General features: G+C 41.5%; 1 protein-coding gene across 1 annotated transcript in view; it reads left to right on the forward strand.

Moving 5' to 3' along the window:
- LCT (lactase) overlaps positions 1 to 15249 on the forward strand; it is an 82227-nt gene that overhangs the window by 25064 nt on the left and 41914 nt on the right. Inside the window, exons 4-5 of the mRNA XM_033947261.1 lie at positions 969 to 1674; positions 7160 to 7805. Of these exons, the coding sequence (XP_033803152.1) occupies positions 969 to 1674; positions 7160 to 7805 (1352 nt within the window). The remainder of the gene's footprint in view (positions 1 to 968; positions 1675 to 7159; positions 7806 to 15249) is intronic.

Below are 15249 nucleotides of genomic sequence, written 5' to 3' on the forward strand. Positions count from 1 at the left end.
TGAAGAAGGCAGTGAAGCTGGAATGAATGATGTAAAAAGGAGAGAGGAGGAATAGGCTGGATGGACAGGGAAGAGGGGCATAGAAAGAAGTCAGATACATATGGAAGGGGGAGAGGGCAGACATTAGATGGAACGGGCAGATGCTGGAAGGAAAAGAGTGAAAAGAAGATGAAAGCAGAAACCAGAGACAACAAAAGGTAGAAAAAAATAATTTTATTTCTATTTTGACATTAGAATATATCAGATTTGAAATATATATCCTGCTAGAGACATAACCGGGGACTGCAGTATTCTGTTAGCATGATATTTCTATGTAGCATTCTATAATAACTTGGTTTGTTCAGTTTTCTTGATAGTAGAGGGGATATATGTGAAGGGGAGGGGAGACAGGGGTTTTGTTGGTCCGTGCTCTATATATTTGTATTTATAAAATCACAATTGTTCAGAATATTGTTTCTTTTTATACTTTAATAAAATACGTTCAATATAAAATCATAATTGCGGCTTGTGCAGATGGGATCAGATGGTTTGCGGGGACCGAGCCCGCGGAGATGGGGCGTAAACGGGGTTTTTAAATTTTAGTCCTAGTAGTTTGCCGGTCCACAAAATAATTCTTTTATTTCTGCCGGTCCACGGGTATAAAAAGGTTGAAGAACACTGGACTAGATAATAAGACTATTTAAATGATGTGCGTGCAAAATTATTTTGTGCACAACTGAGAAGGGAATGTGGCTATGGGAGGAGCTTGAGTAGGTCAACGGTGTGTACTAAACATGCATGCAGTATACCTGGTGTAATTCCTTGTGCCCGAAGTTGGGCACAGATCCCAGTGCTATGTGGTATTTTATAAGAAGTGCCCAACTCGGAGTGCCAATGATAGAATAGTGTAATTTTGAGCATGATATACTGAATCTAGTTTTAAATGTATAAAAAAATTATACTACCATTATTTTGCGTTTATATTGTAGTCTTGACATACACTCAGAATATCGAGGCAGCGAAGATGACCAACAAGAATACATTCCAGTTGCCCTTTCATCGTATCAAACTGTGTGGGGAAAATTTTCCAACCAGACAGAAACACAAAGAGATTCTTTCTTGAATGACTCCTTTCCTGGCGGTTTTCTCTGGGGCACGGCTACAGCAGCCTTCCAAGTTGAAGGGGGATGGGCAGAAGATGGAAAAGGAGAAACTATTTGGGACAGGTTTGGGCATCAAGGCAACGCCGTCATGAATACAACCACAGATGTTGCATGTGATAGCTACCACAAAATTGACTATGATGTTTACGTGCTGAGGGGGCTGCAGTCCAACATATACAAGTTCTCCATATCCTGGGCCAGAATTTTTCCAACCGGCTACAAGGACAGCCAGAACCTTCGTGGAATAAATTACTACAAGAAGTTGATAAGCAGCTTGAGAGAGTCAAATATTGAACCAATGGTGACATTATTCCACTGGGACCTCCCACAAGCACTGCAGGATCTCGGAGGATGGAGCAATGACAGCATTATAGAAGCTTTTGCGGCCTATGCGGATTTCTGCTTTGCCACCTTTGGAGATCAGGTTAAGTTATGGCTCACCTTCCATGAGCCGTGGGTGGTGAGTTATGCTGGATATGGCACTGGGCAGCATGCCCCAGGAATCTCAGACCCGGGAGAGGCATCTTTCATGGTATGTACCCTCAGAATGCTAATTCTTCATACTACAAACATGGGCTACACTTATGTTTAGGCTTTGGAATTAATGAAAACAAGGTGCTAGAACTACAAAGGATTCTTATTTTACTGCCAAAATGAAATTAACCTAAATTTAGAGAGAAAAAAAATCTAGATTCTTCTACACTTTTTATATTGTAAATTTTTGCACATTTCAGATATAGCAAAGAAAAATGACGGATAAATTTTCTGTATTATTTAATTTTACATTATTATCAACATTAAGGACTCCTTTTACTAAGGTGCGCTAGCGTTTTTAGTGCACGCAGGATTTTAGTGCGCGCTAAACCCACGCTACGCTTCTAGAACTAACGCCAACTCAATGCTGGTGTTAAGGTCTAGCGCGCGGGGCAATTTTGCGCACGCTATTCCGCGCGTTAAGGCCCTAACGCACCTTTGTAAAAGGAGCTCTAAATATAGCTTTTTTTTTTTTATTTATGAAGACTTTGAAAGATGGAGAAGTAGTAGATTGGACTTTGCTGGACCTATATTTTGGGGATATTCGTGACTAGATATTTACTTAATATAGGTGGTCTTTAGTTATACGAATTGCGCTTTATTCATTTTTATACTTAAACAGTTGGTTAATGCTCTTCGTAATTAACGTAGGAGACAGCGAGTTGCTTAATGAAATCCAGGAGCAAACATGACCATTTTCAAAACAGGAATACTGTTATTTTTTTATGGCTTCAAAAATGGCCATTTCTTAGATGTTTTTGTTCTCAGTGCATCAAATAACTAAATCAATAAAGCTATCATGTTCAAAACATTTTTGGAAAAAAAATAAAAGGAAATAAACATTTAAAAAAAGAAAGCATCCTAAAGAAAAATGCAAACAAGCCATTGGGATGTAAGAGGGGGCCAACATTTCTGGTAGACAGACCACACAGACATCCCAGCAGAACAGTGGGGCACCTTATGAGGCACTGTTTATGTTTATCTTTATTAAAATCTTTCTATACCGCACATATAGCCAAAAAAGGATCAAAGCGGTTTACAGTATAACTTACACCCCCTTTTACAAAACCGCACTAGCTTTTTTTAGCGCCGGGAGCCATGCTAAATGCTGTGCGCTGCTCCCGATGCTTATAGGAACTCTATGAGCATCAGGAGTGGTGCGGCTTCCGGCGCTAAAAACTGCTAGCACAGTTTAATAAAAGGGGGGCCTTAATCACATGAAAAGAACTCAATTTAAAATAGAAAAGAAATAAGAAAAAGTAAAAGAACAACATTTCTAATGTAGTACTCCCCTGAAATTCACGGGGGTTCTGTTCTAGGAACCCCCATGAATTAAAAAAAAAACTGCAGGTTTTTCACCTATCAATTAGCAGGGGAGGCAAGAGAGGGCAGCTGGAGCGCCGGCGGGTGAAGAAAATCACTAGCGGTCTGCTCCGACCGCCTCTTCCTATAGTAAAGTTGGACCACACCAATCAGGAGCTACTTTGACAAACAGCTCCTGATTGGTGTAGCCTGACTTTACTACAGGAAGAGGTGGTCGGTGCAGATCGTGAATGACCGAGTTTGCGATTCGCGAACCACAAATTCGTGGGGGAACACTATACATCATATCTTATAGCATTCAAATTAACAAATAAAATTAAAAATGATTAATACAAATTAAATTGTAAATGCTGACGGCAGTCCCGAAATTCATTTTATCCATTTAAAAAGGCCATTTGAAAAAAATATTCCTTTAGATGTTTTTTAAAATTTGGAAAGGATTCTTCCGTCCTCAATTCCACTGCAGTGAACACCACATAAAAAGGCCCAGGTACACAGCTCAGAGCAAAGAACAGGAGAACCAAATCCACAAAACTCAAAGACACAAGATACGGAGTGGAAATGTCCTATAATAATCGACGAGTTCAATTTGTTCTTAAAAATTCTTTATTCATCAAAAACTCAATGACTCATTGAGTTTTTGATGAATAAAGGATTTTTAAGAACAAATTGAACTCATCGATCATTATAGGACATTTCCACTCTGTATCTTGCGCAAGGTATACATCTCACCATAACCCCCTTACACTGTATGGGAAGCCCTCCAAAATGCACCCAAAACCTACTGTACCCCACTGTACACATTGGTGTAGTAAGGGGGGCAGGGGGGGGAACAGTCTGATAGGGGTGCCAGCACCTGTCTTCTTGCCTCCCCGCTCCTTCCCGTCCTCCCCCACCCACTACCGCAAGCATGCCCCCCCTTTCATTCCTTTGAACCTCTTTAATGTTCAGAGCACGAGCAGCAATCCCAACCTGATGCTCGCGCCACTCTTGGCTCTTCCTGTGACATCACTTCCTGGACCCGCACCTAGGAAGTGACGTTAGAGAAAGAGTAGACGCTGGTGCAAGCAGCAGGTTGGGGTTGCTGCTTACGCCTCGAACGTTAAAGAGGTACTGGGCAAAGGGCACAGGCGAGTGTGGCAAGAAGGGGCGGGGAAGGAGCGGATGGGGGTAGGGGCGGAGAAGAGGGCGGGGAAGGGGCACCACCGTCCGGGTACCTCTCACCCTTCCTACGCCACTGACTGTACTTCACAATAGCCCTTATGCCTGTAGATCAGGGGTAGGGAACCCCGGTCCTCGAGAGCCGTATTCCAGTCGGGTTTTCAGAATTTCCCCAATGAATATGCATGAGATCTGTTTGCATGCACTGCTTTCAATGCATATTCATTGGGGAAATCCTGAAAACCCGGCTGGAATACGGCTCTCGAGGACCGGAGTTCCCTACCCCTGCTGTAGATGTTACCCATAATTAGGCTTAGTAGATTACAGGTGGGTTTTAAAGGGTTCACATTAGAGAATGACACAGAGATAAATTTTTCCCTGTCCCCATAGGAATTAAATTGCCCCATCCTCGCGATTTTTGTTGCTGTCCCTTTCCCTTCCCCATTCCTGTAAGCTCTGCCTTAGCTGCTCAAGCCTCGTACACTTATGATTTTAAAGTGTTTGAGGCTTGTGCAGATGAAGACGGAGCTTAGGCATTGGTGGAATGAGGCATTATGACATCACCATCTGAGCTCTAGAATGTTGCTACTTATGATTTTAAAGTGTTTGAGGCTTGTGCAGATGAGGACGGAGCTTAGGCATTGGTGGAATGAGGCATTATGACATCACAATCTGAGCTCTAGAATGTTGATACTTATGATTTTAAAGTGTTTGAGGCTTGTGCAGAATGAGGACGGAGCTTGCAAGAATGGGGCAGGGACAGGAAAAGAACTTGACAGGACAGGAAAATGAGTTCTCATGGTGATGGGAAAAAATTTGACCCTGTGTCATTCTCTAGTTCACATGTACCACTACAAGTGCACTAGTTAGGCAGGGATATGGGCCTGGATCTCCGCCTCTTTAGTCCACTGCACTGACCAATAGGCTATTCTAGGGGCTTGGTTGCTGCTCTAATAGGACTGGCCATAACATCTGAAGCTGCCATACAGGTTGGTATGTACTTTTTCCTTCATATCTTTTGGGGCTGGGGGTGGGAGGAGGTCAGTGAACACTGGGAAAGTAAGGTGGGGGTCATGCCTTAATCCCTCCAGTGGTCATCTGGTCAGTTTGGCCATCTTTGTCGCACTTATTCATTATTGAAACAGACCTAGCCTCAAACATCTAATTTTTGCCCTGGATATTTTCTACATCCCTCCTGCCGGTGATCTTCGGGGGATGGAGGCAGGAGGAATTGGGCACTCCTCCTGCCACGGATATTCGCGGGGAGGGAGGGCTTTGGGGTTCTGGCAGGAGGGACTGGGCATCCCTCCTGCTGGCTGACTTCGCGGCTGGGGGGGCTTCCTGCTGCGGCCGCTGCGCTGATCGCAGCAGGGAGATACCCTTGCCGCGATCAGCTCAGCGGCAATGCAGTTCTCTAAACAGCGTCTGTGACATGGACGCCGGTTAGAGAATCGGGTTGGTTAGGCGGGGTTAAGCAATTCTATATAGGACGTCCGTGTGCGATTCTCAAAAACCGCTTAGGCGGCTGCTGAGACTGGACATCCTATACAGAATCCGGCCCTTAGTGTTCCAGCCCATGGTAAAAACTTTTATTGCAGCTTTGTAAAAAAGGAAGTAGGGGGGTTAACTATTTTGTTGATGGAAAAACATTTCCCATCTCTCTTTTTTTTGTTTTGTTTTCTCAGTTATATGTATATGATAGCTATTTGCTTTTTAGACGATAGTTCTAATCAAGCATTTATGAATATGAGATCATTCTTTGGAATTATTCTCACCCTGAGGTTGTGGGTTCAAGCCCATGCTGCTCCTCGTGACCCTGGGCAAGTCACTTAATCCCCCCATTGCCCCAGGTACGTTAGATAGATTGTGAGCCCGCCGGGACAGAGAGGGAAAACTGCTTGAGTACCTGAATAAATGCATGTAAACCGTTCTGAGCTCCCCCGGGAGAACGGTATAGAAAATTGAATAAATAAATAAAAATAAAAATAGAGATCTAAACCTTCTGCAAGATTTTCTACTGTTTAGAAAATTAAGTATATGGGATTGCTAAGGATGCTTTCAAAGTTGTGTCTTGAGTGTTAAAATAATAATAATAATAACTTTATTTTTCTATACCGCCATAGTCAAGCGACTTCTAGGCGGTTCACATTGAAAGAAGGCTGGACAGTCAGCGAGATTACAAGAAGCCTATAAAAGAAAAGATACATATTAATTGGGGTTCCATGGGTAAAGAATACATGAAAATTGGAGCTTCCTGAGAGATTGAAATAGCATTTACAGAGGGGAGTATCATAGTGAGAGAGGGGGGTCTGTTTTAGTCAATGAATTTGTCGAATAGGGCGGTTTTAATAGATTTTCGGAATGCATTGTAAGTCAGTTTGGGTTCATTTATGCAGTTTCTCAGCCAGACTTATATAGTTTTATAGTTGTGATTTTAATATGTGCAGGTGACTCTGTGAAGGGCCATAAATTACAAATTACTTGGGAGCCTCTCTGGGCCTCTTTGACCGGGTATGCTCGTAGTAATGTATTGAATGTTTGATTGTGTGGTTCCTTTTAGTATGGTGTGTGCTAAGTACTCTTTTACTGCTTTATGCCTTTCATTATTCTTTTTTTTTATTTTTATTTTTTTATTTTATTTTGTTCTTTTTGGGTGGGGGGGAGGGTTTTATGGTATCAAAATGTGGTCTCTGTTATTTTTTGTGTCTGGTGGTTTTTTGATTGTGCTTTGGACCAATAAAAAAGTTTTTGCAATAATATGTGCAGGTATCTTATTGATCTTCTATACTATGAATGAAGGGTCATTATAATTAGGTTTGTTTAACTAAGCTGTTTGGTATTTTATATTGAATGTTATTGTTTCATGGGGTTTTTTTTAATGTTCATTGTACTGTTTTCAGGAAGATGTGGCAATTTGCAAAACTGAACCACTAAATAACTAAGCAAGTCAGAAACTGAACATTTAAAATTGATATTTTTCATTTTTTTTTATCCTTAAGGTGGCTCACAATATAATCAGGGCACATGCTGAAGCCTGGCATCTGTATGATAGCAAGTATCGTGCTCAACAGTCGGGTAAGGTGGGAATTGCTTTGAATTCTGACTGGGCTGAGCCTCAGACACCCACCAGGCTTGAGGACGTAAACGCTGCGGAACGCTATATGCACTTCATGTTAGGCTGGTTTGCGCACCCCATTTTTGTCAATGGAGATTACCCTGAAATAATGAAAAGTCAAATCACGCAGAAGAACCATGGATGTTCTAGCGCAGTTGCTAAGCTCCCAACATTTACAGAGTCGGAGAAATCACGTATCAGAGGGACTGCAGATTTTTTTGGCCTCTCGCATTATACTACCAAATTGCTAAGTACGGCAGCTAACGAGAGCTGTAGTTCAGGATACGACAGTATCGGAAACTTTTCTCAACATGTTCATCCGTCTTGGCCTGAAACTAACTCCTCGTGGATCAGAGTGGTACCCTGGGGTTTAAGGAGGTTATTGAATTTTGTGTCCGCGGAATATACAAAATCTACCAAGCTGATCTATATAACAGGAAATGGAATGCCAACAGAATACGGAGGAGATTATATTAATGACTCAAAGAGAATTGACTACATTAATTCCTACGCCAATGAGGCACTCAAAGGTATGGTGAAATATATTTTATTGAGCAATCAAGAAAACAACAAGGGAACACAAAATTACAAAACCAGCTCAAAAGTTTGGAATATCCCCCCAAAGAACCACCCCCCCCAAACCCCAACCAAAACACCCTCCCCCCCATGCCCACCCCTGGGTCTTCCTTCCAAACACAAGTGACAAAGAATCAGAATAGCAAACTATACATGAAAAGTCACGAAAAGGTAAATGGCACTCAAAGGTATAACCTTACTCTTTTCTTCAACATTTGTGTGATGGATTTTTTCCTACGATTTTATTCTGCTAATATTTAAGGGTCCTTTTATTAAGGCGCGCTAACCGATTTAGTAAATGCTAAAGCGCCCATAGAATATAATGGATGCCTTAGCATTTAGCGTGAGCAGACTGCTAGGCACGATGGACCACTGGTCTGATCTAGCAGTGGCAAATCTTATGTTCTAGATCGTCTAGCGTGCCTTAATGAAAGGACTCCTTAGTGGGATCATGAAAAGACAATCCTGTAATCTCTAGGTGCCCACATTTAGGCGCATGTTACACACCTGTTGAGATTACTAGAACATTCAGCAACTACCTGCTGAACTTACATCGCATGAATTTGCAAGGGGGTGTACACAGGGGAGGAACATGGACGAGACATAGGTGGATAACTTATAGTTCTATGGCTGGCGTACCCGCAGGAACCTTACGGGGCTGATTCGATACATGGCGCCTAAATCAGCCAGCACCTAAATAAATGGCAGCTCACGGCGCCTATGTAAAAACTTAGGCATCTGAAATGCAGGCGAGGGTTTTAAAGGCCTATATTTCAGGCACCTACGTTTTTGGAGAATTGCGCTTAGTGGTGCCTAAGGCCCTCTTTTACAAAGGCGCGCTAAATCAACGTGTGTGCTAACCGCTAATGCGTCCAAAGGATAACATGCACGCGTTAGCGTTTGGTGCGCGCTAAGAAGCTTAGCACACCTTTGTAAAAGAGGGGGTAAGTCACACCCCACCCCTAGAAACGGATAGGTGCTTATCGTCCAATTCAGTTTTTTGTTTTAGCAATTATTGAACCTATTAAGGGTATTTTGCCAATTAAGTTAGGCACCTTTTATAGAATCAGGTCCTCGATATTAGGCCTGCTGATACTGGGTTAATGCATGTATTTTATTTTACGACGGAACCTAGGCGCCTAGATTCCTTTATTGAAAGGCTTTGTCCACATGGCTTTGGGTCACCTAAATGGAGGCATCCAGTTATACAACTGCCCCCCCCCCCCACGACTGCATAAAGATACCCATATAAATTATATTGATATCTTTATATGAATAATCAGGGAGCTTAGTTAAACCACTGAATATGTAGTTCTAAACTTATGCTCTATTTCTGTGGCCCAGTTACTGGAATAAATTTATTTGGCTAACAGCTGAACATCACCACTTTCTTGATAAATTTAAAACCCCTTGGTTCTTCTGAAATTATACAATATATTTTGACTGAATATTGACTTATAGTGCCAGCGTGTATCCAATTATAAATGCAAGGGTGGGGGGGTTACATGTGCTGGCTCCTAGTTGTGCAAGTAACTTCCAGAACACTATTAGTTACACGTGTCCTTGTTATGTTTATGGAACCGCACTTATGCCAGGCCTATGGCTGTTAGAACTGCAGGCACGTAAATGTGAGGTGCGTCATTACCAGGTGATGTTAGTATTCTATAATGGAATCCGGGGACCCAAATGCCATTAGAGATTAGGCTCTCAACAACAGCATTGGACACCGAAATGGAAACTCTCACTTGGAAAATGGTCCCCTGAATGCATTCGTACAGTGTGGCTGAGAATTCTTTACAGACCATTTCTATGCAGTCTGGATGGCACCAGGGTAGAGTAAGGGTGGAATATGGACATACTGTTTGGATTCTGTATATACTGCCCAAGTTGCACAAGCAACCTAACTGAGTAACAAGTAACTAGTAAGAATTGACTCCAATTAGGATTCCTGTGTGCGTTGTGCTAGGTGCTGTTCTAAATACATCTGAACGCAAAAGGGGGCATGGGTGAGTCGGAGGCATTTATTAAAGTTGCATGCAGTTTTTCTGAATTCCAGGGTTCAGTGACATAACGAGGGTGGGTGGCACCCCCGCGCTGTCCTCCCCCTCCCTCCCCCCCCCGCTGTGTTGTCCCTTCCCACCCTATACCTCTAAATCTTCACCAGCACAAGCAGCTTCTCTGCCTTTAAAGACTTCATTGTTTTTTCGCTGAATGTCCAGCTCTTCTTTATTGTAAACCGCCTCGAACTACTTTGGCTTTGGCGGTATATAAACAATAAATTATTATTATTATTATTATTATGCTCACACTGGCTTTCCCTCTGATGTCACTTCCTGGCCCTGCGACCCAAAAATGATTTCAGAGGGAGCCAAGCCTGCGCAAGCAACAGGCTAGAGTAGTTGCTTACACTGGTGAAGATTTTAAAGAGCTACAGGGGCAAGGAAGGGAAGGTGTGAGTGTGGCATGGGGGGGACGACTGAGAGGCAGCACCCAGGGTGGTCTGCTTCCCCCCCCTACTAAGCCACTGACAGGGATACATGCCTTACATAGATACCAGGATAACACACCAGTTTTCAGCTGGTATAAATCCTAGCATCCCAAAGTTTGGTATGGAAATCTGCTCTAAGCGCTATTCTATAAGTAGCACACAACTCAGAGCGCCCCATATAGATTTATTCCAACACCCAAATTTGAGCTCCATTTACTGAATCTTGTCCATATTGCCTAACTATACAGAGATTCACTGCTATTCAGTCACTATCCATATAGTTAAGCGGCAAAAAAGCTACCATAAGTCAAATCTTTTAGCTATACGTATAGCGGGTGAACATTGCCGGCTATTCATATGATGTGGCATTCGCTGCTCAGTATGTTCCAACATCACCACTTCTATAGATTACATCATTGAATAGTCATGAAATATTTAAATGCATTCAGGGCAGTTTTGTAAATTGGCACCTTAGTTTTACTCCAGGGCTGTGCGTTTAATGTCAGTTCTATAACTGCATCTTGGTGCCAAGATTCTGTTATTATTTAAATATTGGTTATTATAGAGATCCAAAAGCAAGCAAGAACAACGCACATCTGTGCATTATTTGTGCAAAACACATATAAAACAGTACGCCATCAAAAGCAGATGAGTCTAAACAAGATGATAACTGTAGGCATTTATCTTCCCATCTCTCCATCTAATTCCCCCCTCCCTCCACACCCTAATACTCCCAACCAGACCCCTCCTCCCCCTGTCCAAAAAATGGTATATCAGTCTGCCTTACATATTCAAAATCCTACTGCACGCCAGGTGGGCCAGGGAACTCCAAAATAGTTCCCAAATTCGCTGGAACACTAAACCTATTGGTGAATCTAGTGAAGCCAGCCTCAGTTTTTCCAGAGCCAATACAGAGATCGCCAAGCTTCCATTATGGAATGTTAGCAAAATGTTGGCATTGGTTCATCCATGTTTACGTACCCCATCTTATGCCTATGTACACCAACTTATAGGGCTCCTTTTATTAAGCTGTGCTAATGGTTTTAGCACGCGCTAGACGCTAACGCCTCCATTGAGCTGGCGTTAGTTTTTCCATGTAGCGCGGGGGTTAGCACGCGCTAATCTGCAGCATTTGCTAAAAAGTAAAAGGAGCCCATAGCATTCTATAAACTATGCAGTTAGACTCTATGGCACTTACATGCTATTCTATAAATAGGCACCAAACTGTCAATTAATGGTGTCTTTGACAAATGTAAGTGGCACATACCCCTAGGCACCAGTCTAGAGAATTCCCCTCATAGCTGGTGTTTAAAAAAAAAAATGCTGACCATAGAGATTAAATATTCATCCAAATTATTTCTGTAGTTCTTTTTTTCTTAATCTTTATTCATTTTAAAGCTAAAAATAAGTGCAACATATTACACAGACATTTTACACTTTAACAGCACTTAAATTCAATCAAATTATATTTCATAACAAATATTACATTACATTACATTAGTGATTTCTATCCCGCCAATACCTTGCAGTTCAAGGCAGATTACATAAAAGTTTTCAGAGATTACATAAAAGTTTACAGAAATAGCATAAGAGATGTCAAAAGAGTTACATAAGAATTACCAAAGAGTTGTCGAGATCTTAAGGTGATAAATGTTGGGTAATAAGAATTTTCTAAACTTTCTACAAAAAAAGAATTAATATTTTTCAAACAATGCTTTAATTTAAATATTGATTAAAAACATCACAATCAATATAGCATACAAACTCATAAACACAGGATGCCTAGAATTCTCCAGCAGTGCTCCTAAGTTGAAATAAGCAGTCATCTAAAATTTCTAACAGTCCATCACAATGAAGGAGTACTTATCTCTAAAAAGTTCTTATCCAAAATTCTTATTTTCTGACGTCATCAGATCATCCTGGGCTCAGCTGCATCTTCCAAAGTGCTCAGTGCTCTCTCACACAATTGCAAATGAAAAAAACCACAAGTGAAAAAAGTTCATTCAAAAAAGCTCAATTTTAAAACAGTCATAATCCAAAATCATCAATCCAACGCCTCTTAGTCATAAATCCAGGAAGTCAATACAATTCAGAAACCTCAAAACTTCCTCAACACAGTAAGCAGTCTCCGGTAGTTCTTTGACATCATACGTGTTTCCCTTCCAGCTTTTTCAAGAGGAAGATATATGTAACACTTTAGTAAACAACAGACAGCCTCACATTGGGACAGAGTCCCCTGCAGAACTCCACGGCGGCACAGCCATCTCTAAATATTATAGGGTAATAAGAATTACCAAAGAGTTGTCGAGATCCTAAGGTGGTAAGTGTTGGGTAAATAGAGGCATTTTAGCATTAGTTGGTTAGTTAGAAGCATATTAGAGTATAATAAGGGTATAGAGTGGGTAGGTGGGGTTTGGGTGGGAACAGGTGTCCTTCCCCCTCTCCCCACCCCCCCCCCCCCCGTTCTATATACCCAACAATTGCACTCAACCATAATTAAATTAAAAGTATTTCCCTACCCTGGACTTGTATGTTCAAAGGGCAAAATCCATAATCACTCCTTACAGAATTTTGTCAATGGCTCCCAAACATCCTTTAATTTCCTATAATGTCCCTATAAAGATTCCCACCAGAAATTATAATTTAACCGGTCCCAGTTTTTCCAGTTCTGTAGTTAGTTTCTCAGAAATTATATTTGAGAGCTACTGACAGGAAATGAAGGGACCTTACATGGGGAAGCAAATCTCCCAGAACACACTGGGGTACTTTTACTAAGATGTGGTAAACAGGAACGCATGCTTACCACAGGTTAAAATCTAGTACCACGGGGCGTGCTTAGGCATCTTGTGGCAGTTTTAGAATCGGCATGTGCTACCCACACACTAAGATATAGTTTGGGTTTTTTTTGCACAGGGAGTGGGCTCGGAGGCGGAGAGTGGGCATGCCCTGCAGCTATATCACCACATGCAAACCTAGTAGAGTGTAGTTAGCATGGTAATTAATTTTGAAAATGCAGCCATTTTATAGCCACACTAAAAGTAGCCTCAGCATATGGGAAACCCATGAGCAAATGACAGTGCAGGGCACATTTTAGTGCAGCTTAGTAAAAGGGTTCCATGGTTTCCTGCTCAGTCAGATCAAAGGCTACATTGTTATGCCACTTCAAATATGCAGCAAATGCTATTGCAGTTTTCTGTACAACCACTGGGTGGTAGTATATCACAAACAAAGGTCTGGGTGTACTGTGCAAACAGAAGAAATTAGAATATTGTAGGTACAGCTCAATTATAGCTACAGTACAATCAGTTCGATATTTTGGAACCCATCTCTTTAAACTTGCTTTTCCTTGACTGTTTTACTTCCCCGCAGCTACTTTATTATATGTGTAAACCGCAGAGAAACCCTATTGTTGTGGTACCTTGCAGTATATAGCAAGTTAATAGATGATAATGATGATGAAGCTGCTGTTGGTATATGCTTTTTATAAGATAAACCTATTGGACTAGATTCTGTTAATGGCACCCAAATGTGGATGCTGAAAAAATGAGTGCTAAGCACTGTTCTATAAATGGTACTCTGAGTTAAACCAAAAAGAAGAGAGAGAAGACATGCCTTATTAAGAACACAAGAATAGCCTTACGGGTCAGATCATTGGCCCATCAAGCCCAGTAGCCCGTTCTCACGGTGGATAATGCATGCGTGAGGATTTGTACAACTAAAACCTAAATTTGGCAAAGATCTACCATATTCTATAACGCTGCATGCAAATTCCAGGAATGCCCATTCTCCATTAATGCCTCTCCAGTGGTCATGCTCCTTTTCAGATCCTCATGGAAAAATTTACATACACATCATTATAGAGTCCAGACCAAAAAGATGTGTGTGTAAACTCTAACTGTTGTCAATTGGCACCAATAAGCCTGAAACATACACAGCATGCTTTTAAATGTTGAAAGACCACAGAATTCAAGTACGGGCCTCTTATGCTTGTTAAATAGTCAACAATATATCAGAGTACTAAAAATTGAAAGCTTGCTGTCTGTTGGAAGGCGCCAACGCTGTATATGTTTCAGGCTAATTTCTCTTTCAACCATAGAACCGTAACAGAACTGTGTAGGGTCCTACTTACATCTCATCTTCAAATCACTGCCACAGAGTACTTTTGCAGTTGACTTTCTGCACCTCAGCACCATTTTGGGAAACACTGTATAGGCATTATTGCCTTATAGGCCAGCATTGCTTTGGGACTCCTTGGTTGCATCCCGATACTAACTCTGGCAATTTGCCATATGGACCATCATTTATCAGAGACTATGTGGTATTTGTTGTATTGTTTTAATATTTTATGATTGATCTTTAAATAAAGCTGGTAGCATTCATTTCATCAACTTCACTTTTTCTTTCATCTGCGTGTGTAGGAAGGTTTTCATATTCTTAGTACACATACAAAGTATTAGAAAGACACTAAAGCCAAATTATCCTCCATCATAAGGGGCAAGGACAAAGGACTTTGTGAATATGTTTGGGATTTTCTTATGCTGCTTCTCCTGCTGCAAGCTCTTTCAAAGACTGGCCATTTTAATAACAAATAGCAACATGCATTCACCAGCAGACATGCTAATGTAGTCTAATAAATTTCAGTGGGCCGGTCCAGGGCATTGAGAGATGTGCAAGGTATGATATTGGTGTCACTTCGTAGGTACTAAATGCTCTAAAACAGTAATTTGTAGTGGAGAATAGCACGGGGACAAATTTTTTCCCATGCCTGCAGGAACTCATTTTCATATCCCGTCCCGTTGAGTTCTTTTCCCGTCTCTGTCCTCATCTGCACAAGCCTCAAACACTTTCAAAATCATAAGTGTTTGAGGTTTGTGCAATTAAGGCTGAACTTACAGGAATGGGGGAGGGAC

This window comes from Geotrypetes seraphini, chromosome 5 (genome assembly GCF_902459505.1).
Source record: "Geotrypetes seraphini chromosome 5, aGeoSer1.1, whole genome shotgun sequence".
NCBI classification, from domain to species: Eukaryota; Metazoa; Chordata; class Amphibia; order Gymnophiona; family Dermophiidae; genus Geotrypetes; species Geotrypetes seraphini.